Below are 19,364 nucleotides of genomic sequence, written 5' to 3' on the forward strand. Positions count from 1 at the left end.
GAGCTGAGAGGAAGGCTTAACAAGGTGCAGTTTAAGAGTTCACGACAGATATGGTACTTGGCTGTCATTTAAAAATATCACAAATGAGTGGTGGGTAAAATTGGAGAATACACCCTTGTTAATTTTGTTCCAACCCTTTTATTTCTTTCACTTTTAGGAAAAATTCAGTAAACTTAAACGTTTCATAGGGTTAATTCGAGAAGTCTGGAAATAAACAAAGGTTTTGTCATTTTAATCATTTAAAATGCGATAACCGGACTGCACAATTACTAGTCATATATGCACAATATAATAAACATTTTACAAGAAAGTTATGGGGGGGGGTCTCTTCTGCTCTGATATGCTTCTAACAAGCAACACGCAATCCACTTTCAATTAAGCTCTCCGCCACAAACTCACGCGTTTGAAAAGACACCCACCCCCGGGGACTTGCTCTTGTAAATGAGCGAGAAAATCGCATTGTTTCACAATTACATAATCCGTTTCCATGCAGTGAATGAAGATGTTAGAAGTGTAAAAAGTAGGTCTTCTTGTTGTCTGGGGCTGCATCCCGCGGCGTGATACTGGCGTTCAGCGGAGGGTGAAACGGCTCCGCGACTCACTGACGCCAGGTCGAGCAGACCCAACTCAGGCAGAGAGAGCATACAGGAGGGGCCGCTCTCTCACACACACACACACACACACACAGAGAGAAAGAGCCGCAGAGCCAGAAAAGGTACGGTAAACTTTTGTTGCCTCTTTAACTCCCTAAAGGAAAAGTTGATTTAGCACAATTTTCTGTCGCACGGCTGTGGTTGTAAGGAAGTAGATCCCAAACGGCTACGAGGTGAGCAGTGTGTCAGTCTGAGGCTTCAAACTTTTTTCTTCCTTTCACTCACAGTGTCAGACTGGAGACACGTTTAGTTATCTGGGCTTCTCCAATAACCGAGTAATATCAGAAGCAAACATACTCTTATGTTGTGTTTGCTTTGTTTTGTATTGTAAAACTCTAGATAGTATTCTGTGGCAAAGCAGCTTTTTAACGCCAAAGACGGAGTTAATTGCCTTCAAATCTCTTTCAAACAAGCGTCAGTACAAGCTCTTATTTGATGTTTCAGCTGGAAATAAAGACGACTTTGTTCTAATAAGACACATAGAAGAGAGCATTAACTTTTAAGAGTTATATATAAGACAAATGGGTGGTTTGTATCTCAATTAATCAGTTAACTTATCTGTAACACATCAAAACGTGAAAAATGGCCACCACAACCCAAGGCGATGCCTTTCAAATCGCTTGATGTTTGTGACTATCTGGCGTTTAAAGAATAAGCACATCCTTCTCACACTGAGAAAAGACTCTGAATATTCAGCTTTATTCATAATGAATGACTGCAATGATTGAAAATGTGACAAAGCTCCCCAAGTCACTGAAAATCAGGTGATTGACCAGCCTGTGTGGTCTGAAATCATCACATGGACAGAGCCGTCACAATCTGAGGAATATAGGTTAAGGGATTAGACTTATTTGACCAAAAACAGCAGTTTCGCAGTTGTCCTCTTCTTTTTAATTTCGTGCATTATTTCCATACACCATGATCACATTAACGGTTCATCTTGTGAGGGGAAAAGAGACATTTCTTGCCTTTGGAAATTGGAGCAAATGAATTTTTCATCCATTTCAGGTTGACAGTTTGGCTTTGTAAACAAAAACTGAGTAGGGCAGCCATGACATGAATAAGTGGGCAACACACTGCAAAGCCTGACAGTGATCAAAATAGAAAACCCAACGCAGTTCAAACCCTATGCTTTATGCCACACGCAACCATTTGTCAGTGTTTATTTGATAAGGAAGTATTCCTCCGAAATGTTCCACCTCCTCGGTTGTAAAGTGAATGCGTGCCGCACTTCAGTGACTCGCTGGGGCTGTTTCAGCAGCTGTACACGGTGTTGCATGCGTTTATTTATGCCCATTTGTTTGTGAATTTGTGTCTGTGCGAGAGGAAGAAGAGTGAGCGGAGTGAAGGACCCACAGCAGCGAAGGCTAGATCTCCTGACTTTATTGAAGATGACATATCAGATTACCTAAAGGACAGGGATTTGTCCTTGTTGGTGGTGCAGTTCCAATTGTATTATTTTTCTACATTCTCAGGGTAACGGGGCTTTAAAGCACCATTCTGTTTTTTTTTTTTTTTGCCTTGAAATGAGGGTGAAACAGATGCGACTGTCAGATGTTATTATCTTATTTCCTGTATTTACACTGAAGGGGAGGTTAAATTTAGCCTTAGTGTACCTTAATCAAAACATTGCGCTGCTGTGAATGTCTGTCTGTCCAACGTGCATCACAGCAGTTGCAGAAAACAACTCGAAAACAAGGTGTAAATATAGGTCATCGGCATTCCTGTATCCTATAACTATGAGTTTCTGTCTTTAGGAAAAATGTTTTATACTTACTTTGATTTAAAAACAAGCAAAACCGAAGGTGTCGGAAGGGAACTTATTACAAAGTCATGCGGATATTGAAAAAAAAATTCAAAACTTTTCATCAGCTGGTTTAATGATGATATATAGGCCTAACCGTAAGTTGTAGCTCTTCTCTTGCGTGTTTGCACGGTCTGGATAACATATCCTCAATGTGACGGGGTGAGGTGTCCACCCTAACACAACACAAACCCAACACTGAGTGCCAGGCATGTTTGGGATGGCTGCTGGAAAACCCATGTGTTGTGGTCGCGTGCGCACCGCTGTGTCCGGGACGCACAGAAGTTGATTTCAGTTCCAGCTCATGGATGACGGGACTGGACTGCGAACCGTTTAGTTGGTTTTCTGGCATTTCCAGTGTTGCGCTGCAAGGGACGTGATCGCCTGATTTCTTCCGCTTGTGTTGCGGTGTAATGTTTACTGGCTCTGATCTGTGCATGTGTTTGTGAGGGACAGTGGCCCCAGTCGCTCAAAGGACCCTCCCAGGTCAATGCCATGTCTAGTCAGTAAGGGTAACACCTCATGTCTGTCTGTGGTTATTTTTAAGCTATGCTTGTAGACTAGTGTATTGACTGGAGTGGCTATGGAAAAAGAATTTGCCTTTGCTGTCTACTAATTGTTGTTACTGCCATCTGGCGTGAATGTGTGTTTTAATTCCCTGGTTTAGATTTATCTATTTTGTTGAAAATGTTTTTTTTTAAATGCAACTGAGAACGAGGGTTAGCTTACTGGAGCGGCAACATAGTTCTCAAGAAAAGTCCGTTAACGGTTCATCTTATGAGTCGTTTAGTTTACAAATGACAAGATCGAGTTAAACGTGTTATCATTGATCAGTAATCTTTTGGCACAGATCAAGGTGACACCCTCAGACTACAGTGTCTGACCAAGATAGACCAAAGTTAAAATGTGTTCAGTCTGCAGCATTATGAAACTGAGACTGGAACACGAGATTATCTGGCGTTTAGCTTCATAAATGGCTTAGAGATTTTATGAAAAGTATTGATTATTTTGGTTCTGATGTTTATGGCAGATGTAAGTGACCATTTCAGCATGATATCAGCCCCAGCAGCTAACTTCTGCTTACGAGCCGTTTGCTTTACCGTCCATTACAGCTGAATTCTTACTAATTGTATGTGTTTGTACTGTCACTGTTCGCTGTGCAATAACCCTCGAATGCACCTAATATTGAACACACCCGGTGAAGAGTGTTCTCAGTTTCTTTTTCTGCAAAACACCCAGTTTGTCTTTGATCTCTGGCTTCGCCATCACTCTCACTTTCTTGCTCTCTTCCTGTCTCTGCATCATTCCCCCTTTCTTCTTCCCTCTTCCTCTTTATCTGTCACCCTCTCTCTTCCTGCACTCCCCTGTTTATAGCCAGTGACTCCATTGAGCGGGGGTTAATGGAGGCCCCATCCAGGACCCTGCTGATAAATAATGTAGCTTCTTGATAATGCCCCATCTCTGGGGAGGGTCTAGAGAGCATCATTACTGCCTCCTCATCCTACACAGCCCAGGCTTAAATTGATTAACAGACACTGGAGCGGTGCAAAATGATCCATGTGGCTAGTGTAGTGGCTAACAGCTCGCACCAGGTGGGTCAAAGCCCTCGCCTGTCAGTGTCGCATGATCCCACTCTGTGCTCCCATTAGCTTAAGTCTCTGTCCAGTGGGCTAACTGATGACCATAATAAGCTACCGCTAACGCAATACTGAGAGAGCAGCGCCCAGACTCGGCTGTAGGGAATGTCAGAAGGGTTTTTATGGAGCTGTTGTGTAAATGATGGTGTGTGTTTCAGTTTTTATAGGGAAGAAAGCTGCTCTGAGGACACTGCAGGCATCTGTGTGACTCCTCATGGCGTGCATGAGACACAAGGTTACGGAGCTCGAAGTTTGAAGGCTACATACAGAAATCTGTGCTTGTTGAGCAAATGTAGTTATTCAGTTTAAAAATAGACATAAAGTAGAAGCTCTACATCAGTCTCCAAAATAAGGTAGTCAGCTGTGAGGATAATCAAAGCAATTCATTTGTTGGCAATAGGACAAATGATAAATTGGAAATTCATGTGATAATTGGCTGAAATGGGTAATAACTGATTCCAGATGCTCAATTGTGAGGACTCTGTGGCTATTTTGTCTTACCGTAATGTATTTTGTTTTTTTAAGGCATCATCTTTGACTTATTCCTTTCAAGTTTATCAGTTATATTGAAGATATGTGTAATTGGAGGATTCACTGGAAGATCATTACCAGCAAGGCAATGGGATTAGATGTGAGGTTTAACTCGCAAACAAAATGGTCACTTACAGTTTAACCAAAAGTGACTAGTATCAGCCTCTCCCTTATAAAGATTTACTGCTTCCTTTCTGTCCTACAACAGCTGTGCTTCACGCTTTTAGTTGTTCAAAACAAGCAATATGAAGACTGGACAGTTTCACTATGACCCACATTCGAAGGTAAATGAACACTGTCACTGTATTAAAAGACTGATGATTAGAAACCAGAAATAAATGCAATTTTCAGTAAGCGATGACTGAATATTGACTCGTTGAAGTTTGTTTCTTTCTGTGAAATCGACTTTCTTTTCAGGTAGGGAAGCTGGATGATCATGATAAATCATGATAGAAAATTAAATACATCAGGTTCCAGCAGCTACTCATTAAAAAATAGGCTCACACATGAACACAATGTCTGAAAAATGTGCAACAATTAGTTGTAACAAAGCAGTTGTTGTTCACACATGGACTTCACAGCTGTCTGCTGGAGACAGGTTCTCACAACAGAAAATACTCTTGACATACTCTGGTCACCAGGAACAAGTTGGCGGTGGGCCTTGAATCACAACAAATCCAAAATAAACCCTCCCCGACACAACGTAGCTTACTCAAACTACTCTCCAAGTGAAAGTGCTAAAATCAATGTCCTCGAACGTAACGGCAAAAATGCTGTTTTGCTGTGGAATTTGTTGGTGAATTTTTCAGAAAGTTAGTGGATGAAGAGACTGTTATGCTATGCAGACATCCTAGTCTATACATAGATATAGGAAGAGCGCGGCACATTGGCGCCTTTATATTTTGACTACCTCAAAACACAACTCCAAACTAGCATTGACTAGCAGAGGTAATACTGTGCCATATCAAGCTCTTTAAATAAGCATGTGGTCAGACAAGGAGTCAGATATGATTGACTGTCAGGGTTAGAAACACTCCAAAGGCATGGCCTCCAGCTGCAGCTGAATCATAGCAGCATTGTTAAGTCTACTCCAGATGTTAGATACAGTGCTTTCAGGAATTTACCATGTGAAATGGGTTAAAGTTTGTTTTTTTGTGCAGCTAGTATTGAATTGTGCTGATGGTGTTGGCTGTTACTGAGAAGTCCTCGCAGCAGCTCTGCAGCTGAATGTAGATCAAATTGACTTCTTATGTGCTGGGGTGCTGACCCTGGTGCAGATTTAATGTTGTTGCCATTCGAATTGTTTCCAAGTAAGATTATTTACATGTACTTCACATCTGAAGTACACGTTCTCTCTGCGAAGGAGTGCTGACTGTGTCACTTTTATCCAGCAGACACTGACAAGGTCACAAAGCAGAGATAATGCTTGCTTTTTAAGCCTTTCCCATTGTAATGACACAATGCACTAATCATGTTAAAATGAAGTAAATCATCCATTTGTAATATAGCAGATCTTAGCCAGCATCAATACAAGGCACAACTTGTTTATTTTTGGGGCCAAGAGAAATGTGTCATAGCTGCCAGGATCCAAAAGTGGGAAGTACTAAAAATAGATGAAGAAGTCTGGTCATATTCACAATCTTGTTTACTCGGTGTTTGATCAAAAACTATTTGAATTAAATTAAGCTTTTTTAGTTCAGTTCAGTTCAGAGCTACAACACAGAAAATAGTTTGTTTCACGTGTGAAGGCATCCCTCCAGACTTTGTTTCCTCTCTGAGTTGAGCAGGGAGCTCCCTTAGTCACAGAGATATCAGTTTTTGATCAGTTTATCAGTTTTTGATCTCACACACATTGTAGTCCACCCACATTCTCTCCCTTCTTATGTGTGTAGCTTGGCGTCGTTTCTTAGATGTTATTGAAATGACTAAGATAGTCACAGCTGCAACTTGCAGCTTTCCAGTTAGTGTGGTTTCTAATCTTAAGTGTCCACATTCAGCGTAAACAGCACTTGTACACATCAGATCTCCCGAGCCGTTTGCCAGTACGATGTACCTCACGTATGCAGTAGTTGGCAAAGATATAAATTGCTCTTTATCCCATAATCTGCAGGGCCAGGAATAACTACGGAGCAGTCTTAATGATCAATCTGTTCCTGGTCGTATGAAATCCAATATACTGCAGGCTTTACTGTCAGAACGATGCATCCTCATCCATGAGTCAGAATTTATAAATGCTGGTGCATTTCTGACAGGCTGTTTATTTGATTCAGGGATCGCATCTGAACATTTATCCACAGCCAAACCTCGACCTTAACTAAATTTCATCCCCCTAATTTTATTCGGACAGAATATGAAAAGAAGGTGGAACAGAAATCGCTCGGATGTCCTTTTGTGTTCTCTCTTAAAAAGCTAGAATGTGTGTACCTTCTGGCTACTGAATGGCTCCTGTGGGACCCGAGTGAATGGGCACATTTATCCTGGGGTCCACATGCACTTCCCTTTTATTGTACTGCACAGATTCCTGCCCGAAATCAGTGTTTGTTGGTCGGTGACAGATCTCCAAACACAAATTCACAGAATTAAGGTATTTTTCTCAAAATCCTTGAGTAAATATTTGCCTTTTTTAAATTCATTACCAGCGTCTTTCTGAAGGATGTTCGGGTTGCATACAGTATGTGAAGTCCTTTGCTGTAAATGACATCAGTAATTGGTGGTAATGTGACAATCCATACAGACAGGAAGCTATCTGAAGAATGTCTGGTTGGGGCTGATGTTCACAGGAGGGTGTCTGGAATGACTGTCAGGCCATTTTCTCAGAAGTCATGAGTGACATGATCATACCAGCTGTTGTGGTGACATTAGCATTCTTTTCTTCAAGAACGGCAGCCTACATCGTTGATGCCGGTGCAGTAAAAGAGGAAGAATACGGTGGTTTCTGTAACTTTGCAAAAGAAAGGATTCAGGCAGCAGCACATATCTGTTTGTGTCACTTATCTTTTAATGGGAGATTTTAACTTACTGTCTGTGTCTTTTCCTTTTTGTTCTAGTGACTTTCAAGAGGATCGGATCTTACAAACTTTTGAATCTGAGAAGCACCTGGAAAAAAAAAACCCTCAAACGTTCAAATAATACTCCACCCTTTGTCTTCTTGGACTGGACAGTCTCCCACCACCTGTCACACTTTTTTGAGGAGAGTGGAGGAGGACAGTTTGTCCACTATGAATGTCACCTCGCTCTTCTCTTTCACCAGCCCAGCAGTCAAGCGGCTGCTGGGTTGGAAGCAGGGAGATGAGGAAGAGAAGTGGGCAGAAAAGGCCGTGGATGCTCTGGTTAAAAAACTGAAAAAGAAGAAGGGAGCCATGGAGGAGCTGGAGCGGGCTCTCAGCTGCCCTGGTCAGCCCAGTAACTGTGTGACAATTCCTCGCTCACTGGATGGACGGCTACAGGTGTCCCACAGGAAAGGTCTACCACATGTCATTTACTGTCGGGTGTGGCGTTGGCCTGACCTGCAGTCCCACCATGAGCTGAAGGCACTGGAATGCTGCGAGTACCCCTTTGGCTCCAAGCAGAAAGACGTGTGTATCAACCCCTACCACTACAAACGAGTGGACAGTCCAGGTGAGGGATATAATCTTATCTTATCTGACCTTATCAAGCCGATCAGCCTCTGATCCGCAGTAACAACAGACTGTCAGTTTTATTATTTCATCATATAAACCTTCTTTCCTTCAGACACTTTGATAAAGTACTTAAAGGTAGGGTAGGAGATCCTGGATTTTGAGTCCAGCGAAGCTGCATTTTGAAAATACACAGGTCAAAAGTCCCAACCTCTTTCTTCAGACTTTCCCCCCGAAGCCACGCCTCTAGAGTGCTTGTTCACGAGCACGAAGGTGCACGAGCGCTGTTCTGACAGCAAGCATCGATCGTTGCCGTATTTAGTATTTAGTATATGCTAACTATATGTTTAATAATGCTAGGTGCTAGCCAAGCTGGCTCTAGTTTAGCTTCCTGCCAAGCTTCTGGACGTTCACGGAGCAGGGTACGCGCACAGGGAGAAGGAGGGGGAGGGAGGAGCAGATTGCAGTTTGATAGACGGCATCAGAATCCAATCATTGTTAACGGTCCGTTCAGTATGATTGGATACTGTTTTTCCTAGATTGTACGTTCTAGAGGCCACTAAAACTTTTCATTTTTGTGTCAAAACTTTTAATTAATTGGTTGCAATGGGGGTGTGAAGAGTATTTCAAGCAATAGGTAAAAAAATGCTCCAGAAAAAGAACCCCTACCCCGCCTTTAATGTCGTGTTCTCTTGCATAAAATCCTGCAGGTTTCACCCTGAGACTAGCTGCACCTATTCATGATTTTAAAAAAACAAAAGAAAAATATATATATTTCTTGTATCAGTTTGGTTCAGGAGTAAGGACTAAGACGAATCCAATTTAGCCTCATGCTCAAGAAAATTAGGGTCAGCTGACAAGATAAAAACAACTGTGTGCAGGGTGCTAAGTTTGTACAGGGCCGTGTGTGTGTGTGTGTGTGTGTGTGTGTGTGTGTGTGTGCGTGTGTGTGTGTGTGTGAGAGAGTGAAGCAGGAAATTCCATCTGGGGGAGAACGAGGGCTTTGTTTTGGGCATGCCCTGTACTGCAGGCACTTCTTTTTCTTCCACACATGTTGACACACACAGGCATAAACACTCATACACTTGCACGCATTTGACAATAACAGGGCCACACATACTAAAACGCACGCATGCACAGACACACCGATGAGTGCAGGCCCAGTTTTTCTGAAGATGACTGGAACAGGAAGACCCACACACAATGGGAGGAAAGAGTTGTTGCCTGCCTCGCACACGTTTTGTTTTAGCAGCGGGTGGAAGACACAGGGCTAAGGTGATTCAACCCCTCAGCACCTGTCTGTCCACACCAGTCCCCCCTCCTCACACACAGTCTATTTTTCCACCCTCAACACCACCCACACACACACACACACACACATCCTGTCAATCTCCCCTCACTATTCTACATAACGCCACAGCTGTCCGCCTGCTCCACATTTAACCTTTGAAATAAATTGCCAGATTGATGTATTAGACTGTTGCAGCACACATGGGCTACCTTTGCAAACACTCAGAGCAGCGTGAGCCTCATCTAAAATTTCAGCACCAGCTTTATTTATCTGCAGAGGTATTTATAGACACAAGTGGAGCGTATCACTGTGGTTTATACAGCACCTGAACAATCCTCAGCCAGAATATTTACCCCAAGTGATGAATTCCACCAGAGTGGCCTTCGTTGAAACGTCTTTTAGAGCAGAAACCTGAGAGTCTGAGCCAAATACTGCTGGCTAAGCCCAACTGCCAACTGGCTGGAAGCTGACATTTGAAAAATGCAGCAACATCTGTGCTCAGAATGTCGAGTCATGAAGAGTGCCAGAAAGACTTTTTATCATGCTGCAATTAGATAACCTTATTATTGACTTTGCATCTATTTGTGTACCGGTATGTATGTGATTGCGCATGATGTCTAGAGTGCTGAAAATCTTTGTTAATCACTAGGTGGATATAGCTTATGTTCCTCATCAATCCAAAGCTCAGGTATGGTTTCAGATAAGCGTTTGGAGGTCAGCTGAACACCTCAGACTGCTTCTTTTTTTTAAATCATGTTCTTTCCCCACAGAGTCTTGATTTTATTATTTATTAATTATTTTTTTTTGTGGGGTCCATTGCTGCCCTGCTAAGGCAGTCTGCCATGCAGGGGCAGTGGTGTTACTCACTTTACCCGTCTGTGGTTATAATGTTATGGTCGTTGAATGGACCCCGAGTGGTGATAAGTTGCTTTTTCTGTCTGAACTAACAACAAAGACGAGACGATGCAAAGACTTTACATCAGCCATGTCTTTGCTTCCACTTCCGAGACAGTAAACACGGAACAACATTAAGATATGACTTATTCTGGAACTTGTTCCCATCAAGACGCTTATTAGTTGATTAGGAGTAATTGTCACTGTTTGCGTCCCTTTGCAGATGGCTCACTCACTTCCCTCAACAAGTTGCTACAACCGGATAATCCGGAAGGTCCCCTCCTTAAAGGGAACAGCTTCTAGTCTCACATTTGTTTTGAGCATATTTGCGTTTTAAAAAATCTTTCATTTAGGTAACATTTTCACAATGAAAAAAATTGTATTGCTTCAGAAGACGATTCAAGTAAAAAAATTCTGTCTGTGAAGAGAAACTGAATTAAAAGCTGAGAGTTTATGCTAAGAACTCGTGTCCGGAGTGGGCCGTACATACTGGTGACCTGGTCATAAACCACACTACATAAACACAGTTTAAATAGTTGAAACAGTTCATCACCTTTAGGTACAGCACTGTCTGAGGTGCTAAAGGAAGAGCTGGTGCATAGAGCGCAGTGAAGTATCTGTTGTTGACAAGTTCAGATAATCTCATGCTTTATATCATCATAGCACCCTCCTCAGCGCTCAGTGGACTGGCTGTTAAAAAAGGGAGAAAAGTGTAAAAGCTCCATCACTTTAGGGTTTTGTTAACTAATGGGTGGAGCACAGTTTTAGAAATACACTCCTTAACTTTTGTGCTTTTGACTTTTGCCCTCTTCAGTGCTGCCTCCGGTTTTGGTACCGAGGAACAGCGAGTTCAATGCCAAGCATACCATGCTGCCCCGGTTCCGCAACCCTCTGCAACAGAACGAGCCACACATGCCCCAGAATGCCACCTTTCCAGAATCTTTTGCTCAGGCCAACACCGTTCCTTTCCCGCATTCACCTGGAAATAGCTTCCCAAGCTCCCCTGGAAGTGGCAGCAGTGCCACCTTCCCTCATTCGCCATCCAGCTCCGACCCCGGAAGTCCATTCCAGATGCCAGGTAGGATCCCGTCGTGCATTAAACTTTTCCATTTCCTCCATACTGAACCCCGACTCATTTCACTTCATTTGTCTTGTGTCCTGATGCAGAGACTCCCCCACCTGCCTACATGCCCCCAGAGGAGCAGATGACTCAGGACTGCCCCCAGCCAATGGACACCAACCTCATGGCTCCACCCCTGCCCCTACAGAGTAACAACCGGATAGGTAAACATGGCAGTTTGGATCTCTCCTGCACACACAGGAGGTTTTTCGGACATGACGTTATCCCGCGCCGTGGCTTCCAGTGATACATTTTGATGATTAAAATGCCAACATTTAATAGACTGTTGAGTGATTGATTTAATGTCAGTTATGACAATCCAACATTTATTTTACATCAGAACTCACTTACAGTAAGTTTCCAATGTCAAACGTCAACATTAATTCAATATTTCTGCCTGACAAGATTTAAATGTTGTTTTAATTTGATTTTGCTGTCAGGGATATCAAGCAAGGATCAGTTAAATGATCGTGCTTATTATAGATGCCTTGTGACTAGATTTAAGCTGAGCTAATACACTCGGCAGCTTTGAGGAGCAGAACTACGGTAAACGTACATCACAACAATACATTCGGTCAGTTCGGATGCTTCTTTTTACAGGCCACGTTTGAAGCATCCCAGTGAAAACTCCGTTATACTGCTATACCATTACAAGAATGCGGCTAAACGCTTATCAGACTACATCTTAATGTGGGATGAGATATCAGATCAGATAGAGGTATACACATATATATGTGTTGGGTAGATAAATCTGGGGTCTGCTAGTTCAGTGGGACTTTGTCTGTGGGTGAAAGCTCAAAGGAAGCTCAGCCTCATCAAATTAAAGCAGGCCTCAGAGCAGCTTTATGAGGCCTGTAAAAACTGGGGCTTATGTCATCTCTTCCTGTGGTAATGACTTGAAACTCGTTAAAGATAACATTCACTAATTACCTCCAATTTTGAAATCTGAAATGTGGTGTAATGACTGCTGCTATCTCAACGTTGTGGTTTTGTTTTATGGTACAAGGTAGACACGTTTGAGCACCGTACATCTGGATGTAGGAGAATGTAATAAACCAAATCACCTGATTAGCAGCCAAGAGGCTTCTACTTTTGTAGTTTCAGCCACATTTTTTTTATCCGTAATATTATATTGTCATCAAATTAAGTGCAAAGACCTGAAACATGGCATCATATGATAAGTGAGGTAGCTAACGAACCATCAGGCTGACCAAACTTTTTTTTTTTCACTCCATATATCTGATGTTAAACGTCTATCTAAGCTTATAGAATTTCATATTCTTCGACCTCTGTCTCTTTTCATCTATTTTTCGTCACACGATAAGACTCCTGGGACTGGAGATCACTGATTTGCAAATATTCCTAAAGCATCTTGCAGTTCAATTAATCTCACCATGCACTGGGATAATAGTTAGACTTTCATCTGAGCTTTTGTCTCCACACATGACCCACAAAGTGTTTGTAGTTTGTATCATTATTGCTCTCATGGCTCAGATTCGGTCCTCGTCTAGTGATAGCAGTAGCAGAAAGCTGTTGAAAGTTTTGTTAGTTGGAAGTGGGAGTTGGGGGGACTTTTTTTTTTTTTTTTTTTTTTTTTCCACAAGCTGCATCCTGTACAGGGGAGCATGTTTCTATTGTAGGCCAGTTCTGGGAAGGGAACAGACAAAACACACCTGTCAGCCAGTGCCACGCTACAGAGGAAGTTTGGGAGAGGTATGTGCCTAGATAAACATGATTTATTCCTCCCTCCAAAAGGGTGAGGCCAGCTTGGAACAGCAATGGCTGGCACACAGACTACAGTCCATTTGTGTGCTTTGATTTTGATCAGCCCAGATGTATAGAAGTTAAACTAATGCATCTTACATGTTAATCACTTTGGGCTACATGGGACATTATTGATGGAAATATAGCTGCAAGCAGCGATGTGGGGGTCCTAGCAGAATGGCACAATAGGCAAGGCTTGGGCTGCTCAGGAAGGCGTCGTGAGTCCATGCACCAAGTTTGGCATCGATACATCAATGCATCGCAGAGATACGGCCAAATGTCCCATTTGCGCGTCGGCATGGAGTTTGATTGGCTGCCGCGGTTACACGGAAGTTAAATAAAAAAATCCACATAATAACTTATGTCCGGCTTGGTCTGAAGATTCTATGTGCCAAGTCTCGTGGAGATTGGACAATCTTAGTGGCCTGAAATGCGTTTTGAAGGTTTTTGATTAAATTCAAAATGGCGGACAATCCAAGATGGCGCAAATGACGTCATTAAGTGTGTTGACCTCGTCCTTATCCAGGGATTCTACTGGTACCTCATTTGTGAAATGTGGACCAAGGGGTCCAAAGATATGAGCAAAAATGCATTTTTGCTACATATAGCGCCACCTATAGGCCAAACGTCACCAAACTTCTTGGGCCTCTTACCTTAGCAGTCTTGAGTCTGTGTTATAAGTTTGACGTCATGATATCAAATGGTTGCCAAGATATGACCTCACTTCCGGTTTGGGGGCGTCAACCTCGAGTTTGATTGGCTTTTATGGAAAAACGGAAGCCTAATTCAAAATTCCACACGATAACTTTTGTGCGGCTTGGTCTTAAGAGTCTATGTGCCACGTTTCGTGATAATTGGACAATCTCTGTGACCTGAAATGTTTTTTTAAGCTTTTTGATCAAATTCAAAATGGCGGAAAATCTAAGTATACGCAAATTGACGTCATAGGGTGCGTTGGACTCGTCGTGATCCAAGGATTCCAACGATGCCTCATTTGTGAAATTTGGACCAAGTAGTCCAAAGTTATTAGGCTGAATGCACTTTGAACTTTGGCGTGTTGGTGGCGCTAGAGAGTAAGCTCTTGGGGCATGAAAATTTTTGATATTGGCTTCGCTGCTAGGACCCCCAATAATTTTGTGGATGAGGAAGATTTAGAAAGGAGCCTGCCGCCATCTGTGCACGCAGAGTCTTGAATGTGCATTGAGTCAGTTTCCGTCCTCACAGCGTTCTCTGCTCACTCATGTGATCTGTTAATGTGTTTCCTTTGCAGATGTGCAGCCTGTTGCCTATGAGGAGCCCAAGCACTGGTGCTCTATTGTTTACTATGAGCTCAACAATCGCGTTGGGGAAGCGTTCCAGGCTTCTTCCACAAGTGTGCTTGTCGATGGCTTCACAGACCCCTCCAACAACCGCAACCGATTCTGCCTCGGCCTGCTCTCCAACGTCAACCGCAACTCTACCATTGAGAACACCCGGCGGCACATCGGCAAAGGTCCAGCACTGACAAAACTTAACTGTTTCACTTACAGTAATGCAAAGACTGCCAATAGATGAGATTAAATCAATTTGAGTATTTATTTTTTGTGGCAACCCAAGTGCATCAGGACAATAACAACAAATTGACTTAACATTTTACTCTATTGATTTAAGGTTCATCCCACTGAGGGTTTGGCCCTTTAATCACCTGACAAACTGAATTCTCTCCTGCTGTCTGATAGGTGTCCATTTGTACTACGTTGGAGGGGAGGTGTATGCAGAATGCCTGAGTGACAGCAGTATCTTCGTCCAGAGTCGCAACTGTAACTACCACCATGGCTTCCACCCAACAACTGTGTGCAAGATTCCCAGTAGATGTAGCCTGAAGATTTTCAACAATCAGGAGTTTGCCGAGTTGCTGGCCCAGTCTGTGAACCACGGCTTTGAGGCGGTTTATGAGCTCACCAAGATGTGCACCATCCGCATGAGCTTTGTTAAGGTAAGCTGTTCGGATTTCCTTCAGAACAGAAATGATAGAGCAGCGTTGCACTTATGAACGGTCTCAGTAATGACAGTCAACTTGTTTGTGGTAAACTGTTGGTTGAGTTTTAAAGTTTAAAAGGTCCCCTTTCTGTGAAGAATCGTGGCTACAACAGCATCTTGATACTTGACAACATAACACAACTTTCTACTTTTCTTAAAAAGAATATTTGGCCAATCGAATAACAGCCGTTAAAAAAATGAAAATAAATCTCATCCAGTCTTTAACTCATAAACTAGCAGTTAGACTAGCCACTGAAAATGAATCTTACATATACTTACCGATACAGTCGTGTAGCACAATTACAGATTCTGTGTTTTCCTGCATTTCAGGGCTGGGGAGCAGAATACCACCGTCAAGATGTGACCAGCACACCCTGCTGGATTGAGATTCACCTGCATGGTCCTCTGCAGTGGTTGGATAAGGTGCTAACCCAGATGGGCTCCCCCCAAAACCCTATATCCTCTGTCTCCTAGGCTTCACCGTCCCCAGGCCTCACTGTCCTCAGCCCCGTAGCTATCCAAACCCCAGCATTTGGGTCTAAGTAGCGAGAATAGCAGCCAATCGGTCCCAGACTAATTTGTGGTTTAGTTAGTTGTCCATAACTGATGGAGCTTTCGACTGAAACACAAACTGATCTGAGACCTTTAAGGATGGTCAGACAGTTATACGGGCAGGTTTGTTTTCTACTTGAAGGACATCTGAATTGGGCACATATACAGACTGGGAGAGGAGTAAAGCCAAGTGAGCGTGATGCAACTGGAAGATACTTGATCTTTGTGACCAACTGTAATAATTAGATCATCACACTCACCACGAGGCAAGTTTCCTCTCTGATCTTGCTCCCTCAAGTTCTTTTTTTTTTTTTTTCCCCATTGTTCTATTATTCTGACTCATAACTAAATATTCCCGCAGACATCCAGTTGTACTTGTGTAGTTACAATAATTATGGCACATTCCAGGTCGCCAAAATCGCAGTTGGTTGATGTTTTCTGTCTGACTACAAGTGGAATGACACAACACGTACAAAATTAGTAGAGACTGGCGTCTCAAAAGGTTAATAAAGTAAAACAGTTATTCTACTCTGAAAATAAAATCCTTGAATCAAAAAACGCAAATAGTTACACAAGGACAAAATTGGGGGGAGGGGGAGTTTAAAGTGTAAAGTGTAGGTTTAGTGTGGGGCATGGGACTAAAAGGGCATTTCAGACATGAAAGACTAAAGTTTCAGTGTTGCTCATCTTATGTTACATTTTTGTTTCAAATGCATTCAGAGAAAATAAGAATAGTGTCTAGACATGTTCACTATTAGAATATGTGCCGTGCGGTCTGTTTTTTGCGAAGCATAGTTTGGTTAGTGTAGTGTTGCACATTTAAGGCCGGTAGCTTAACGTGACACAAAGCAGAGGCAGACACGAGTAAAGTGAAGTTTGTCCCTCGCCGCGCAGCAGAGTCAGACGTGTCGAAGACGGTGTTGCACTGTGGATGGACTCCATTTTTCAAAAGTTTTAGAAGGATTCAAGTCGTTACTGATATTTCCACAGCGTGACGTCTGCGTGTACTTAATGCACAGCCCAGCTCAATAATGCAGAGAATCAAATACACAGTTTCATTATTATTATTTTATTTCTGTTTAAGGGGCAAAAAGCTGAAACTTCCATCGTTGATTTAAACCTTCAGCGTGGAACATTAGTGATGCCCCTCTGGCAGTGAGCAACATGAACGCTGTTGATGCGAGCGCGTTTGTCGTTGGCTTTGATGGCTTTCTGCTTCCGGCTGTAATTGATCCTCCGAACGCTGAGGGGGTTCTTTTTGTACCCGAGGCATCCGAAGCTTTCCTTGGATGCTTGTCAGGTTTTCCCCGTGTACAGTTCTACACCTTCCTGTACAGTATTGTGTTTGGTTTGCAAAGCAGTCGACACATGTACAACAGAGAATTTGGTCCAGGCTTTCTCCTCTGAAGAGAAGTTCTCATAATGTAAAATACTCCGGGGTGACCTCTAAATAAAGTGTACAGGAGGTGGGGCGAGATGCTAAGAGTGCACTGCCAATCCCTAATGGTGACTGTTTATGAGTTTAGCAGCCCGAGTCGTAGTAACAAACCAAATCCAGGTCAGCTGAAAAGAGCATGAAGCAGCAGCTCTTATCAGAACATGCGAACGTTGTGAATATTTGCGCTCTCACATGCAGCTCTTCCAGAACATGTCCAGAAAGTTTCAGGTGCACATAACAGACTGTTTTAAGTGATTAAAGGAAGAGGAATCTGTAGTAATTATGTGCTTTAAATTTGGGGGCTTAATTTAGCTCCATTGGTGCAGGAAAGCTGAAAGAAAACTGTTTTTGTTCCTCAAAAAAGGCCTTCTATTATATTTACACAGATTTTCTTTTTTTGTGTGTGTTTGACATAACAACTGAAGGTCATTTGCTGGACTTAAAACTACTTAAAACCCGGAGAAAACAAAATGGGTTTGTTCTGAAACTTTTGAAAGATGGTGTAAATATTTTAGTGACTTCCTCATTCTCTCATTTCAGTGACTGAGCAAAACGTGTTGAAATGACTTTTAAGGGAAAATGTTGAGCATTCAGATTTTAATTGTTGACAGAAAAGTGTCAGTTACTGATGTCCTTATAGTTTTCTCTTTTTTTTTTTTTTTTACAAAAAGCAGATTTTAACCTTTGATTTCACTTCCTTTCTTTGAGCGGTCCCGTTTGCTACTGAACTGTTATACTCGTTACATTCTTTTGTTTTTTGTATTTTGAAACATGTTTTTGGGTTGTTTTTTTTTCTGCACTTTCACATTTTGCCTCACTGCTTTGTCTTTTTTTTTTTTCTTTCTTTCTTCATCATTTTTTTTTCCTGTCTTGCTCAGTAAAACTCCCAGAAAAGCAGTTTTATTCCATGAATATCAAGTCTCTACTGGAAGATTGAATAAAATTGTTTCATTAATTGCGACACCTCTCTCTCTCTTTTGTGATCACTGTCTTGACATGTTTACCTTAATGTGTCTGTTGAATCGTAGGCCACCCATACTCGGATCACGTGATCTGTTTTTTAAACCATCAAATTCTCTGTGTGTGTGTTTGTACTTGTATTACAGATCTTATGGGGACACGACTTTGTGTAACTACATTCAATCTGGGGACTTATCACCTCATTGGGGGACTGAAAAGCAAGTCCCCATAATGTGGAAGTAGAGATTTAAGTTGTGTACTAGGTTTAAAGGTTGAGGATAGAGTTGAACAGCTAATGTTGCTGAAACAATTATGATCTGGAAATTGTGGGTTTCCTTCGTTACATGACAGCACTGTAAACCTTACCACAATCTCCGATAACGGTATATCAGAGGTCGCTCATTTCAGCGTGTGTATGCGCCTGATAGTTAGTATGGGGGTTTGTGTGGTGTGGGTGAACCACCACCTCCCTACAAATCGCAGGTTTATCCCAAATTCCTCAGGTGAGCACGACCGGTGCATAAAACGCATCCGTGTGTGTACTGTACCTGTGAGGGACTGAAAATATGCTGACACCGCCTCCCTCTTGAAACTACGATATAACGAGATGAGTTTGTAGACATATTAGCAACGAGTTGATTTAATTGAATTAAAGGATGATTTTTAAGCGCCGCCTGCAGAATAAGATGGAAAAACGCTTAGGCCAGGATGACTTTAACTTGCTTAAAACGCTGTTTAAAAACGCACTCGATAATGTGCGCGTGCCATAAATTGGTGAGCGCGTCAGAAAATGTCCAGCTTCGCTTTACTTTATAGCTCCCGAGCAAACAATGAATAAGGATAAAAGCTGTTTTCATTTTAAGATCCATTTTTATAGAGGGAGCTTTAATTCTTTTCCCGATGTTCTTCTGACATTTTACGGTATCATTTATTGTTGGTATTGACGCTTTCGTTTCCACTGCCGCACTAAATGTTTCTCCAGGTACTGAACATCACTGACCGTCGTCTCGTGGGACCTGATGATAAAGTTTTTTTTCCAAAAGGGATGGCGAGGGATAAACAAAAGACAAACGTAGTGGGAATT

The 19,364-nt window shown here is 42.3% G+C and overlaps 1 protein-coding gene across 1 annotated transcript; it reads left to right on the top strand.

Moving 5' to 3' along the window:
* Positions 1 to 606: 606 nt before the first annotated feature.
* Positions 607 to 18,281, top strand: smad1 (SMAD family member 1). The gene is made up of 7 exons (XM_075463140.1): positions 607 to 715; positions 7,673 to 8,243; positions 11,242 to 11,505; positions 11,595 to 11,711; positions 14,582 to 14,803; positions 15,030 to 15,286; positions 15,661 to 18,281. Exons 2-7 carry the CDS (start codon positions 7,844 to 7,846, stop codon positions 15,802 to 15,804), a joined length of 1,404 nt encoding a protein of 467 aa, XP_075319255.1. The 5' UTR covers positions 607 to 715; positions 7,673 to 7,843; the 3' UTR covers positions 15,805 to 18,281.
* The last annotated feature ends 1,083 nt before the right edge of the window (positions 18,282 to 19,364 follow it).

The sequence above is a fragment of the Odontesthes bonariensis genome, chromosome 4 (genome assembly GCF_027942865.1).
Source record: "Odontesthes bonariensis isolate fOdoBon6 chromosome 4, fOdoBon6.hap1, whole genome shotgun sequence".
Taxonomy (NCBI): domain Eukaryota; kingdom Metazoa; phylum Chordata; class Actinopteri; order Atheriniformes; family Atherinopsidae; genus Odontesthes; species Odontesthes bonariensis.

What these genes read in the sequence shown, in the direction of transcription:
- smad1 (XM_075463140.1), top strand. Translation starts at nt 7,844, where the DNA reads ATGAATGTCACCTCGCTCTTCTCTTTCACCAGCCCAGCAGTCAAGCGG. An exon ending in ACAGAGTAACAACCGGATAG is followed by an intron (nt 11,712 to 14,581) that starts GTAAACATGGCA and finishes TTTCCTTTGCAG; the next exon opens with ATGTGCAGCCTGTTGCCTAT. An exon ending in TCCGCATGAGCTTTGTTAAG is followed by an intron (nt 15,287 to 15,660) that starts GTAAGCTGTTCG and finishes CCTGCATTTCAG; the next exon opens with GGCTGGGGAGCAGAATACCA.